This window comes from Dunckerocampus dactyliophorus, chromosome 10 (assembly GCF_027744805.1).
Source record: "Dunckerocampus dactyliophorus isolate RoL2022-P2 chromosome 10, RoL_Ddac_1.1, whole genome shotgun sequence".
In the NCBI taxonomy this organism is placed as follows: Eukaryota; Metazoa; Chordata; class Actinopteri; order Syngnathiformes; family Syngnathidae; genus Dunckerocampus; species Dunckerocampus dactyliophorus.
Window position 1 is genome coordinate 11473527 of NC_072828.1, and position 14899 is coordinate 11488425.

At 41.2% G+C, this 14899-nt stretch overlaps 2 protein-coding genes across 2 annotated transcripts; one reads left to right on the top strand and one right to left on the bottom strand.

The window, feature by feature from the left end:
- The first annotated feature begins 70 nt into the window (after positions 1–70).
- Positions 71–12610, top strand: LOC129189067 (vacuolar protein sorting-associated protein 4B-like). The gene is made up of 11 exons (XM_054790363.1): positions 71–711; positions 1576–1687; positions 1782–1926; positions 6657–6715; positions 6801–6920; positions 7004–7160; positions 7228–7376; positions 8084–8165; positions 8245–8464; positions 9939–10079; positions 10150–12610. The coding sequence occupies exons 1-11, from the start codon at positions 691–693 to the stop codon at positions 10249–10251; spliced, it is 1308 nt and encodes a 435-aa protein (XP_054646338.1). The 5' UTR covers positions 71–690; the 3' UTR covers positions 10252–12610.
- Positions 10842–14823, bottom strand: plekhb2 (pleckstrin homology domain containing, family B (evectins) member 2). The gene is made up of 8 exons (XM_054790366.1): positions 14473–14823; positions 14109–14159; positions 13872–14024; positions 13695–13797; positions 13557–13596; positions 13307–13393; positions 13117–13231; positions 10842–11909 (listed from the first exon to the last, which is right to left on the bottom strand). The coding sequence occupies exons 2-8, from the start codon at positions 14143–14145 to the stop codon at positions 11773–11775; spliced, it is 672 nt and encodes a 223-aa protein (XP_054646341.1). The 5' UTR covers positions 14146–14159; positions 14473–14823; the 3' UTR covers positions 10842–11772.
- Positions 14824–14899: the final 76 nt, after the last annotated feature.

Genomic DNA, 14899 nt, shown 5'->3' on the forward strand with positions numbered 1-14899 from the left:
TACCAATGCAGAGAGGACAAAGTTGAGTGTAAAAAAAAGGATTTATTGACAAAGGGAAACGGGGGGAATCACTGCCAATGAAAAAAGCTGGCAGGAAAAACTATTAACAAGGCGCTGCTGGAATGCCGAGTAGGAATCGGATAACCTTAGCATGAAACAAGAGCCAGAACAAAGAAAGTACACTACACCACGAGCCCGCAGAGAGCGGGTGTAGTCGGGAATGCTTCAGCCATGCTTAAGAAGCCGGTAATAATTGGCGACAGGTGTGCTGATGGCTCCGCCCCTGCTGGCCAGCGGTGCATTGCAACACAAGGCAGATAGGCGGCAGCAAAGCGATACCATAGGACATGACAGAATGCTTTTCATATATATTTTGTTTATAGTTTAGTCGATTAGATCCCCCATTATTTAAAGAAACACTAGCCTTTAAAAGTAGCATCTGTTATTTAAAAATGAAAATGAAAAGATTAGGAATGACATCCTACCTGTGTGTGCTAATTAGGAAGCCGTCATCGGGGCGACACCCTCACGTGACCAATGCGGAAGTGGAAGGTAAGGGTTTTTTTGTTGACGCAGAGGAGAACACGACTAGCGACTGAAGTTGTTTGTAAAATGAGTCAAAATTAGCTGGATAGCGGATATTTTGGGAATTACTTTCAGCGACAGAGCACTCTTATTGACCCAACCGCAATGGCCGGTGGTAATTTGGATGTGAGTAATATTTTTTTATTTAAAAAAATAACTTTTACTTTGTATTAACTGACTGACTGATCTGTGTTCGTTTAAAATAGCTAAAATGTCATCTGAAAATAAAAAAAGATAAGCACAATTAAGAAATAAACTGGAATTCCAAGACTGAATTCTTTAAAAAAAAAAAAAAAATGAAAGGAGATGGGTTGCCAGGTTTTTTTTTTTTATGAAAGGAGATGGGTTGCCAGGTTAGTCAAAAATTCCTTTATTGACTTAAAAATAGCAAAATATGCAGCAAATTCAATCATATCACATTTTTCCTCATTTTGTAGTAAATGTCTTGAGCTTACGTATGACACATGTGTTTTATGTAGCTTAATGTGAAATTATCTCCTTATTAGCTTCATTGCTTTATTGGTATTGGCAGTTATTGCAGGGCTTTTCAAAGTGTGGCGCCAGAAGACTAAAGAGGAAGCACAGTAGCTTGAGAAAAATAAAGAAAAACATTGTTCAAACCCACCAAGCTAACTTAAGTTACGTGAAAGACGGAATCAACTGAGTCAAAGTATCTGTTTGCTGTCCTGGTTTGGTCTCAATGTAGTTCCTATCCTTATCATGTTTTATGTTGTGTTGTGTTTTCTGACGGGGGGCTCACTGTGCAGCACTATGAAAAGCCCTGAGTTATGGAATAGTCCAGCAGATGTTTGAGCACAGCTTTTTCCGGACTTTGAGGTCCTTTTTTTCATTGTTGCATTAGTAGTACAGTTCAGAACTAGATTCATTTTATTATCGGTCGCCTCTAATGATGTATATATAGTTATTACTGGCACTGTTCACTACTTTTTGTGCCTGAACTTCCCTCTTTTCATGTTTTCTTCTTCTAAGAAAGCAATCGATCTCGCCAGAAGAGCTGCTGAGGAGGACTCTGCCAAAAACTATGAAGAAGCCCTCAGATTATATCAAAGTGCAGTGCAGTACTTCCTTCACGTCATCAAGTGTGAGGAACACATGGCCAATCAGTGTTTGTTGTTGTTTGTTAAACTTCCACACACACCAGCATCATCATGTCTCCTTTGCTTCTGCTGCTGCAGACGAAACCAAAGGTGGGCGCTCCAACGAGATGATCCGATCCAAGTGTGCAGACTACCTGGACCGGGCCGAGCAGCTGAAGGAGTACCTGAAGAAGAAGGAGCACCATTGTCCTGCCAAACCTGCCAAGGAGTCGGATGGCAAAGGGTAGGTTAGTGAGCTGTGCGATGAGTCACTGTCCATGTTTTTGTTGCGCTCGCCGCTTTCTCAAAGCATTGGTATGGAGCTGGTATGTGGAATGTGGAAATTGTAAAGAGTACACTTGAGTTGTTGTTCAGCATTCTGTTTACATATACTTCACAGTGTTTCTCCAGTCACTGTGTGCTAAAAGGGCTGATCATTGCAATACACTGGAAATATAACAACATAGTGCCAGTTAATTTTAGTTAACCAGTAACTTCAGTTATCAGTATTTCCCATACATTCATTTATTTGTGGTAGCCTACCGTAAATTAATTTGGACCGCCACCCTTTTAAACAAATTTTTTTTTTTTTAGATTTGGGGAATTTTTGTGAGATTTGATGCTACTTGTTTGCCCTTGCTCACAAACACTTTATAATGTGACTGTCTGTGTAACTGTGTCGTTACAGCTCTGTTCCATGGCAATGTAACACCTTATACCCACGTATCACAACTGACTTAGAGTTTTTGAAAATCTCCACTCTGGCCGGAGATTTGCATCATGGCCAATTATGCAAATTAGACAATGGCGTCCTCTACTTCACTGTCTTAAAATGGACACTTTGTGGCTATTTATTGATTAATAGGCACTCCTTGAAGTACCATAGTTCAATAATATTTAAACCCGGACATTTTTTTGAGTTAATTAAAAATATATTATTTCTTGTGTTTATTGTCCCACAAATTGCCGCTAAATTATATTACTGTTTGCATTTTTGAGACCAAATAAATAGGAGTGTCATGAGCCACTCAGTTCTCAGGACGAGAAAAGTACAATGAAAAAATATATGACAATATATTACAGTGGTACAAATGTAATGTATTCTACGTTACACTCCGCACTGTGTATGCTAAAGGCCCCACTTCCACCCACGGAGACAAAGGGATTGTATGACTGACAAAAGCACTCACTGCATTCATGACGTTGTTCAATGGAACAAACACACCAAGGTGCTGCAACCAATGCACAGAGTGAATTCTTTGCCCTGTTTGGAGGCGAGAGACGAGGAAAACAGACACTCATGCAAATAGCAATGTATTGAGGCCAGCAAAATTATCGAGTTCATTTTCATTTGTGTGATTAATTAACTTATCGTCCCAGGCCTAGTGCCCACATTTTGTCACATTTTAATCTTGCGAGATCTTGTGACGTGAGCTCTTGTGACACCCCTAATAAACCCAAATAAACCACTACTCTTATGATAATATATAAGAATAATAATTCATAATTAGGGATGTGGAAAATAGTGCGTTAACTGTGGCAAGTAATTTGTTGAAATAATTACGTTAGCATTTTTAGCATAATTAACGCATGAGCATCATGTCAAGACACACCTCTCTGTTATGGCGGCAGATGGAGGAACAATAGCGTCCTCACACAGTCACACAGAGTCTGCCCCCCTTTAATAACTTTATTCTGACCTGCACACATCAACAGCAGTGCAATTCCAACACCATATATTAAGGGTGTAACGATTCATTCACTACATCGATGCATCGATTTATATTCCTACGATCCAACTACATCGATGTTTGTTTAGCAAGTTTTCATTGTGGACGGCATTTATATTGATCTAACATAGTTTAAAAAGGTAATCAATCGATTGAATCGATACTAGGAAATAAAGCATTGGATTTAAGCACTGCAGGCTTTATATGGATGTGTGGTTTTTAAGCACTTTTAATGATAAAGACTCGATAAAGACAAAAAAGAAATTCAGTCTGTGTCTGTAACGTCATCGTCTTCCGGGTATGTGGTGGTCATGGGAGTTGAACTTGATCTGTGAAATACAGTTGATTTGCTGTTTCTTCTTTTGTTCAGTTAATTCACTTCATTCAGTGTTCATATTTAGCTCATATGTTTTTATTTAAAACGCCCTTTAAGTGACATTTATGGGGACAATATGCAAATTGAGAATGTTTTGTACGCCTGGTAGTTTACGGTCGAGTAGCAGTGACGCTTAGTGATGTCATCATCCAGCATGGCGTGTCCAAGTCAAAACATACGCTTATGTACACGGAAGCAATCAATGGCGCACTTGCTTGTGCCGGGGAGGACGGAGAAGAGAGGAAAGGCTGGGAAGCCGTAATTTTTGTTGACCGTTTATTCGTTTTGTCACACATTTACACTCACGTTTCTTATGTATTCTTCTTTTACATTACCACGTTTCCTTACACCGCTGCACGCCATCTGCCATCACTTCACATGCAAGGTATCTGTTTACTCTCCTGGTTTGGTCTCATAATTACCAAAACTTATCTTAAACCCACCACACCACGGTATCCTGTTCAGTGTCTCTGTTAAGCGCATCATCAAGATGGAGGACCCATCCCGACCCTCTCAGCGGCAAAATGTACAAGGAGGCCACATTACTTGATAGTTGCAGCACCGTTCTTTCAAATGGCTGCTCTCATCAGGAGGATTATTAGCACAAAAAAAGCTACTGCTGCCATCGGCCCGTACAGGTGAGGAAGTTTCAACACCTAATTGAAGATACCACATTCATTTGCTGAGGAATTTGCATAATGTCCCTCACCTTAGGGTGCAAAGTGCAGGTTTGGATTGCACTATTTAAAATAAATAATTCATCATGCCAAGCTATACCACCCTCTGGTCCTCCTGATTTTGTATTGCATTTTTAACCAATTTTTTGTAGTCATTGATAATTTATTCTTAAGTATGTCAGAATTATTAACAATTTATACCTGATTCCCTTACAAAAAACAATGTGAATCTAGGAAACTTCACCTGCACTGTCCAGTACCCAGGTATTTATTTCACAGTCACACTGGTTGAATCTTTGGCTAAAAAGATACTGAATCGATTTAAAGTTACTGAATTGTTTCAGATCGGATCGTTCTAAATTAACCAAAATCGTTCTTGAATTGTATCAGCAACCATGACTCGTAATACGAATCAAATTGTTATTAAAACGAATAGTTACACCCCTACCATATATGTACAGTATCTCCAACTCACACACACATCTCTCGTCCCTTCGTCATCAAAACGACACTTCCTCATTGTCACTAGACGACTGCGAGGTGCATTCAGGGACACATCGAACATCACAACACCGTCTTTATTATATGCGTGTATATGTGGTCTAAATAAACAGAAAGACAAGTAAAAACAGTAAGTGGATATTCTTATCTCTCACTAACATAACTCTGACTGCGGAGGTACAATTTGCTGCATTTAGGTGTGCTTGGAAATCCCAGAAAATATACTGAAAACATGTGAAATTACATGTCTTTGAACGCAACCCCTCATGGCTCATAATAATGCGGTTAAAATGTGATTCAAATGTTCTGCTACCATTAAAGAGACCAGCATTAGGCAAATAGATTTTCAGACGTGTCGTATCTTTTAGCTTGATTTAAATTTTTTGTTCTTTTGGAGCTCTTAATACTTACAAATATATATAATCGTGTCCTGTCAGTCAACTTTCTGTCCATAAAATACAGTAAAAATGAGCATAGTTGACACATATTTGGAAATGGTGATTAATCATGATTAATTTGAAAATTGTGATTAATTTCATTTTAAAAATTGTAATTATTTGACAGCCCTAATAATCATAATCTTAATAATGCAATATTTCCTTTAATATGTCCTCTTTCACAGTGTAAAGTTGTGGAATTGCTGTTTGTGACGTATTTTCTCACGGGCGATATGTATTGTCTGTCAAATATTTCATGAAATGCTGGCTTTTCAACTTTATTAAAGAGCAGCATTTTATTTGCGATGACTGAAAGCACACCATTTTGCGCTGTTCCATTTGTTATTTATATTGCCGACCAAATGTCACAGTGACTGTTGACTGTCAGAAAGAAGTGTGTAGTTTTTTTCCCCAGATGGGAAAACTCGGTGGGGTAGATATGTTTGAGGTGGACAAGTTTGTTTTATTGCCTTTTATGTTGCTACCACTTTCACATATATTCAGCATACTGGCTCGTTCGTGTTGCTGGGCTCACCTTGCTCATTATTAATATTCCCATGTGGGGGTTGTGGCATTTGGCTTTGCAATCATCTTTTTCCCTCCTAATTTCTACTGCATTACCTTGCATTGCTCCTCACAAAGCTCCACTCTTTTGCTGTGTGTGTATACTAGCAGCCCCGCCTCCCCCCACAGAGACAAAGTGACTGTGTGACTGAGTGACATGAGGTCTTACTCTGTTCGCCGTTGTTCTATGAAGCGTCTAAGTGCTGAACCAATGCACAAAGTGAATCCTCTTCCTGCCTGTTTGGAGGCAAGAGGCGAGGCAAACAGACACGCATGCACATGGAAATATATGGAAGCCGGCAAAATTAAAGGCTTCATTTTCATTTATCTTGTGATACTTTATTTATTTAGTAATCCAAGACAGTTTTTTTCTGAATGAGAAATTTTTTTAATCTTGCAAGATTTTGTGACACCCCAGTATAGTTTTTAAATTATATTGATTTAATTTTTATGTCAGCATTATATAAATACTTGTATCATGTGTTTGTCTATTCCTTATACAATACTGTTTATGTTAGTTGGTGGCAGGTGGCACATGTGCCTCACAAGAACCAATTAGATTTTGGTGCTCATCAGAATAAAAATGTGGATATAGGGAGTTATTTTGGATCCTATCCATTTGCTGTCAGTGGAACCGCTGATACAGTGCCGCCTGGTCATTAAAGCTGTGTTTGGTGTTGTCCTTTCAGCAATGAAAGTGACGAGGGTGACGATTCAGAGAAGAAGAAGTTCCAGAATCAGCTGTCAGGTGATTGGCAGGAGATGAACACACGACACAAAGACGCACTTCAGGGTCCAAGTGTTCAGTTGAGTGGAGTCATTGTGTCTTACAGGCGCCATAGTGATGGAAAAGCCAAACATTAAGTGGAGTGATGTCGCCGGGCTTGAAGGAGCAAAAGAGGCGCTCAAGGAGGCAGTCATCTTGCCAATCAAGTTCCCTCATCTCTTCACTGGTACAATATTAATCCAACCTAGAAGGTTTCTGTTGTTTTAAGACAGAAAATACTATATTTACTAATGGTGTGTGTTTGTGCAGGAAAAAGAACTCCTTGGCGTGGGATTCTGCTGTTTGGCCCTCCAGGAACAGGAAAGTCCTACCTGGCCAAGGCGGTGGCCACCGAAGCCAGCAATTCCACCTTCTTCTCCATCTCCTCCTCAGACCTGGTGTCCAAGTGGCTGGGAGAAAGTGAAAAGTGAGACCTTACTTCTTTTATGAGACGATGAACGTAGATAGACGGTTGTTTCTCTCTCTCCTCGCAGGTTGGTGAAGAACCTCTTCTCTCTGGCCAGAGAACACAAACCTTCCATCATTTTCATCGACGAGATCGACTCGTTGTGTGGCTCCAGGAGCGAGAACGAGAGTGAAGCGGCACGCAGGATCAAGACGGAGTTCCTCGTCCAGATGCAGGGTGAGTACGAGGAGATGGACGCTTTTTATTACAGCTTGCAGTGGCTCTACTCGCTATTGCTGCATGTCCACCTTACAAACCAGGAACTACCAAGTTCTAAGCATGCTGAGTCTGTACCACAAGGGTGATGTAAACCACTGCTGATTGCTCATTGGCTGAGCAGATTCATCAATGACCAAAGCAAACACACATGCCAACATTAGCATACTCTGTTGCCTCTGTGCCCTAGCTCCGCAGCTGCCACTTTGCTGCAGTCCTTCGTTTTCTTGCTGCCCTCAGTCTCAACCTGTCCATCCATTTTCTATACCGCTTTTCCTCATTTGGGTCACGGGTAAGCTGGAGCCTATCCCAGCAGACTTCGGGCGTGATGCGGGGTACACCCTGGACTGGTCGCCAGCCAGTTGCAGGCCACATGTAGACAAACATTCAAATTCTCATTCATACCTATGGACAATTTAGAGTCTCCAGTTAGCGGCTAACTAACTAACCGTTTTGCCCCATAGTTGATCAAGGACATTTAGTCTATTTGCTTGGTGCCTTCAGTCTCAGTCTCCTCTTGGATAAATGTAGTTGTTAGTTTAGTTTGTCTTGTTCCAACTGATGTGTTGGCTTGATCAAGGAATTTTTATTTATTCATCCTGCTGCCTTCAGTCTCCTCTTGGATAAAATGTGTTATTTATTAGTGAAACAAAATGCTCTCCTTGCAGGTGTTGGGAATGACAATGAGGGAATCCTGGTCCTGGGGGCAACAAATATCCCATGGACTTTGGACTCTGCCATCAGGAGAAGGTTGGTAGCCACACTAGTTTTTTGGCACAGTTAATGTCTGCCTTCATGGCTATTGTGTTTGTTACGTGTGTTTTTCTAGGTTTGAAAAGCGCATATACATTCCTCTGCCGGAACAGGCGGCCCGCTCCTTCATGTTTAAGCTTCACCTGGGCTCTACGCCCAACAAACTGACTGAGGCCGACTACACCACGCTGGGCAAAAAGACGGAGGGCTACTCGGGGGCCGACGTCAGCATCATCGTCAGAGACGCCCTCATGCAGCCTGTCAGGAAGGTTCAGTCCGCCACTCACTTCAAGAAGGTGAAGACAAATCATTCTCAATGTCGTCCAACAGTTGTCCATCCAATTTCTATTGTGCTTATTTGCTCAGGGACACAGGGAAGCTGTAGCCTAACCCAGCTGGGTACACCCTGGATTTATCAACCGTCGATCACACATAAGTGCCTTTCACATGGTCTATAACAGGCTTTTTTCTGTGTCCCTGCTCTGTATAAAAGACACTGACACAGAATGGGGCGCAGGAAGTATGCCCCATAGTGTTGTGTGCATCCAAGCAAAGTTGACCCCCACCTATTTGTGGTTTGGCATTCCCTCCCCACATATTCGCACATTTCGTTTCTCTGCTTTAAATTGTAAATAGTTTTTTTAAAATGGTAACTTAAATAGAAAGCGGTTGGATGGCGCTATCTGCAGATGAAAAAGAGTGCTGCAGCTATGAATCCAGCAGAGTGCTGTCTCACAAGTCAATTCACTCAACATATAGATGCTCTGACATGACGTGATGTTGTGCAACTGCTCGTTATGTAAATGTAATATTGTGTACTGTATACCAGTCATTGTTTCTTAATGTTTAAAACCAATTTTAAAAATGTGTTTAATGACTGTGAGAGGCATATTATAGGGTGTAGAGCAGAGATCGCCCACCCATCAATTGCGATCGACCAGTTGATCTTTGAGATTTACCCAGTCGATCATGTTTTATACGCCAGGCACCTTGCAGGGCAACTAAGGGTCCTTAGGACCAATGGCACATTCGAGCCACCTGGACAGCTGCTGTTGAAAAGTGCTTATATGTTCATGTCTGTCTGTGTTGGTGATAATAGATACCAGACAATACATCAGACATTATATCAACGTCAAATGAACTCGCTGGATGAAAATCTCCAATATGTATTAATAAAGCCCATCAAACATTCCATTGCATCTGGCACTCTGACCGGAGCGGCTGTGTGGATGAGGTGCTCCAGCCAATTTGCTTAAATCACATACAGTCCTACCTCTCCGCTACAGTCGTGACAATATTAGGAAAATTAAATGCAATATCATCAGCACCCTTCCATCCTGGCAAGTGACAAACAGACATGCATTTTGACAACTGGACACGTCCGTACACCTTGCCCCTCTCCAGGTACGCACCCAGCCCTGATCTCGGTCCCCAAAGCACCGGCCGGAGTTGCCAGCGCACACCAGTTAGAGCAAAAGGAACAATGACAAAAAGCTGAAATATTGACACCAACAACCAATGACACCAACAACACAAAGCTTTGTCTTTAAATATGTATCACATTTAAAAATAACTTTTCTACAAAATCTACATATTTTTTTCTAGTAGTGTCATGAGATCTTGTATAATGTGATTAAAATGTGACAAGATTTCTCATTCAGAAAAAAGCAGTCAAGTGATAATTAATTACATGATAAATGAAAATTAACTTGATAATTTTGGGAAATTAAGGATTAATTCCTCACTTCTGCTGTCCGTCCACATGTCCAGGTTCAAGGCTCATCGTGGAACAATCCCGACGTCATCATGGACGACCTCCTCACTCCGTGCTCACCGGGCGACCCTGGGGCCATAGCCATGACGTGGATGGACGTCCCCGGGGAGAAACTTCTAGAACCTGTGGTTTCCATGGTAGAGTATTCAGTGTGGTGGTGTCACCCTGTTGTCCTCTCACATTCACAATGTTTCCCCCATCTTGCAGACTGACATGCTGAGGTCGCTGTCCAACACCAAGCCCACTGTCAATGATCAGGACCTGGACAAGCTGAAGAAGTTCACTGAGGATTTTGGTCAAGAAGGCTGATGACTGCTCGCAAATGCAACAAATCAGAGGTCAAACACACAATGAGTGCAAGTTACATTAAGATGGGAAGGGTAGGACTTTTTCCACTACTATAAAACACTGTAATTATGGATCAGATATTCGTGCTTATGTTTACAACACTTTACCCAGGACCCATACTATAATAACATGATTCTTTGCTTTAAAAAATCATATTTGGAGTTGTAAGATGCCTTAAAGTGCAATATGATTAATTTATTTTATGAATATTTGTATTTATTCGTATTTCTCTTTAGCTTTACCTTGAGTTTTTTTCCCCCTTCAGTTTTCTTGAGCTTGGGAAACTTGCTTTTTTTGCCCCTTTCTTTCTCACGTTATACCGATGGACCAAGAGATGGCGGTAATGTGCCTTAACACTGAATCACTCCTTTCTTACAAAGCATACCGTATTTTCAGAGCGCTAGATTTAAAAGAAAGCTCAACCTGCATAGTCAAATATTCTTGCATCCAAAAGTTGTCTAATATATGTAATTTAACACTTGCACTTTTGTGTCCTGTATGTGATGTGTTCTGTGAACAGAGGTCTAAAATAAAACACATGCAGTCACTCATCATATTGTGAATACATTTAATTGTTAAAATACATCTCTCGGCTAAAAGCATCAAATTTTATATTAATTTATTAATTAACTAGCACACTTAGCTTGACAACATCATACATTTTGGAAATAACATCCTTCATTTTCACACATCTCTATTAGTGATGTTAAGCAATATTTGTTAAGATGGCAGGCCACAATGTTTCCTACTGAGGATTCGCAACAATTTGAAATGGTATAAATTAAGTCAAAGGGCATGGTATCAGCATGAAAAGAAATGTAACTGGATCTCCACAGATATCAGCATGAAATGAAATAAGCTGCCATTTCGCAGCTGCCAATGTAAAACCAAACACATTTTTGTGTGCGTTGCTAAACAAGCGTCCCTTTTTCCATATCCAGAGACTCTCATCAAGCAAAATGCTACACTAATAATGAAAATTATTGCTGCATTGATGTCCTCACCTGATGCCTTTGCATCTAATAGCCTGTGAAACCGAAGACCTTACGATACAAAAAAAATCTAAATACATGAGGAAAACAAGACATGCATGGATGTAGATGACCACTATGTATCCCACCGGGCATCTTTTGGATTTTTTTTTTCCCTCTTCTTTCTTTGGATGAAAGCACAATTGGAGTATAGTTGCTATACCTATCAGGGTGGGACACATTAACAAAATACTGTCAAACAAAAAAATGATATGGCTTTAAGATGAAGGCATGTGTACAAAATGTCATTTACAGTTATTCTTAAAGTAAATATATTATTTGCCACACAAGGCTTTGGAGAAAGTGCTCAAGTTGAATATTTTAGGATACATGGAAAGTGTGTCACCATCCCGCCATGCTTCACAGAGAGGAGTTTGTATTCTGAATAAAAGGTGTGTAGGGTGGGTGTGTTGTTGCTGTAGTAGATAGATGTACAAGAACGCGCACACACTTAGAAGACGGAGAAGAGCGACCCCAGTGCCAGACCAGTGGCCGCACCCGCCAGCATGCCCATGGCCATGTCGCCGCCATTATCGCGCTGGCGCTCCTGAATGACCACGTGGTTGACTCCGCCAGAAGGGTAGCCACCTAGACGGAAGACAAAATCCATAAATCAGATCATATTCAAACAAGGTCGCAAAATTTGGAGCCCCTTTTCCTCCTGAAAATGATGCTGTAAAATATTTGATTTTGGGGGTTTTTCTGATGCCACCACAGAAGGGTACCAGTGGTGGCAACCACATAACAGAAGTGTGACCTAGCGGTTGTGTAGCACAGAATCTCTGTCCATGCTACTCAGTACAATATGGCAACAGTCAGTCTACAATAACAACTAGGAAGGCACTCAGTAGAGCACAAAAGTGGAAAGATTGAGGAAAAAAGTGTGCCGATACCCACAATGAGCTAGAGCAATGAGCTAGGCAGTAAGGTCAGAGTCCTTTTCTGTAGCTGGTCCCAGGCTTTGGAACGTCTTCCCTGTTGATTTGCGGACCATCACAGACTTGCATTCGTTTAAAGAAAAACGTAAGACTAATTTGTTCTGAACTGCATTTGGCACATAAGAGCATGGGGACACTTATTTATTTTGTATTCTTTTAACACATTTTATTTATTGTTTTATTCTATTTTTTTTATTTATATTATTATTATTACTATTTATATTTTGCTGTTTTTCCTTGCACTGTTGTCCAGCACTTTGGTTCAGTTACAGCTGATGTAAGGGGCTATATAAAAAAAGTTTGATTGATTTATTGATAAACCAGTTATGTTTTAACGGGGCAATCACTTTTTCCACACAGGACCATGTAGATTTGGAGTTTTTTTCCTCCCTTAATAATAAAGTTTCATTTAAAAACTGCATTTTATGCAGTTGTGTTGTCATTGACCAATATTTCAATTTAAAAATCAACCTCAGGATCCGCCGGGAGGAGCTGGACGAAGTGCCTGCGGAGAGGAAAATCTGGGCCTCCCTGCTTAGGCTGCTGCCACCGCGACCCGATCTCGGATAAGCGGTAGAAGATAAATGGATGGATGGATGGAGGAAGGGGGCAAACACATTTTCACACCACTGTATATGTGAAAGCCATGAAGGGCAATCATCGAGTTTAACTTAGAATAGTGACTAATATAGCCATTTATTTGTTCAATCTGTTCTCTTAAAGCACTATTGGTAACACCTGCTCGCCAGTGCTGGTGTTCTTCTACAATTTGGTCCGAAGACAGAGAGCATCTTTAAGAGCTGTTCCACTGTGGTTGTCGGTGTTCAGACATGTTGAGACCAATGCAAAGCTCTTACCTTGGTACTGATAAGGGTAGGCGACGGCATAGGGCTGCCCGTCGGCTGCGTACATGATCTGCGTTGCATGCGGGCTAGATGCGACGTACTCTCCATACTGGCCCGGCGCATAGAACTGGTGGAAAGCCAAACCATAGCATAAGGGTTCTTCCTATATGCACAATTGTTAAAATTATTAACATCTCTTTACCGGGGGTGGGGGAGCGTATTCAGAGTAAGGGGGAGGAGAGGAGGCCATCACTTCTGGAGTGAAGCCCACCTGAGGAGTCGCAACCATCTAAAAAGTGCAAAAAAAATAAATATGCTATTCAAACTTTTAAGAACATTCTTGGGGGGGGGGGATAGAAAAGGTTGGACATTTTGGCTTTAAGAGTACATGCAAAGACGTTTCCTCAGCCGAACAATGAATATGTTGGAATGCAAAAGTACAGCAGTCTCACCGCATTAATTCGAGCATCCTGCAGTGCCATGGTCCATGCCCTGCAGCAGCAAGAAAGCAATGTTACAGTAGGCCCAGTAGAGTCTATACTATCAGAAAGTACAGTACAAGTTTAAAATGCTTTGAAACTAAGTCTTACAGGGCATCATCCGCGCTGTCAGCACACAAGCTGATGACCCGTCCATCTCTGCAGACTATCTGAAGCAAAGCATCACGTGTCTTCCCCTCTGGAGGGTTCAGCTCTGCGGCACCAAAATAAAGAGGTCATAACCAAAGTCTTATGAGTCAAGATGACATAATGTGGTCCATCCAGAACCTTGACATGCAGCCGAACTGCGGATGTTAATGCAGTCCACCCTCATGTGGATGTCATCCTCCATGTCCCTCCGCTGCTGGTCGTTGTAGAAGACGAGACGGCCGTCGGCCCACAAATCAAACCAGTTCTTCTTCCAGCGGCGCAGTATGGTGCCTGACGTGGAGAGGTCATCTTAAGCCTTGATTCCATGCAGAAGCATCTTTATAATGAAGCCTATCTGTGACCTTTGTGACTTACTTTGCCTATGGAGCCAGCCACTCTTCACCATAGCCATCTTAGGAGAGGTACCTAAACAGCCAACACAGTCCACCTCTGTTACTTGAGTGATGATGATGACTGGGTGTGTCCAAACAAACCTTGTGACCAGTGCCGCTTTGGCACAATATTAGCATAAACTAGTTAGTCATAGCTGTTGTCTATCTCAACATTAACCCAAAAGGCAGTCAGCCATGTTTACAATTAATAATAATAACAACAACAGCTAATGATTTAGTTAAGCTAACAAGAAACCACATGACAACTTGAAGCAGCCATTTTTTCATATACGTTTACATTAGCTCATGTTTGTTCAACTCCATCAGCGTATACGCTTACAGCTCACCTGACTGAGTTCGTAGTTTGTCCAATGTGTCGTTACTTATGGAGAATAGTGGGGTTTAACACGGCCTGCTCGTTTGTTGTCGTTGGAACAGCAATATGGAGGCTTGAAACCAGTAAAAGCGGAAGTGGAACGCTTTACAGAGAGATGATGTCATCCTTGTTGCAAAAGTCTTATTAGTAAGTTATTTGACAACAGTGCTAAAAAACTTTCTAGTATGATTTTATCGGGTGATCGCGCATCTAACCGAATTAGAAATGTAATGTTATCAGCAGCAAATATTTACAATTGGCGAATAAACGACAGGTTTAGTGGCTAACGCGTAAAACTGCTTAACGATTATAGACGATCTTTGGCCTCATTTTCTCCGGTGTGGGGTATTTGTTTGTGATGACGTAAGCTATCAGCTGACATCTTTGGAACGTACTAG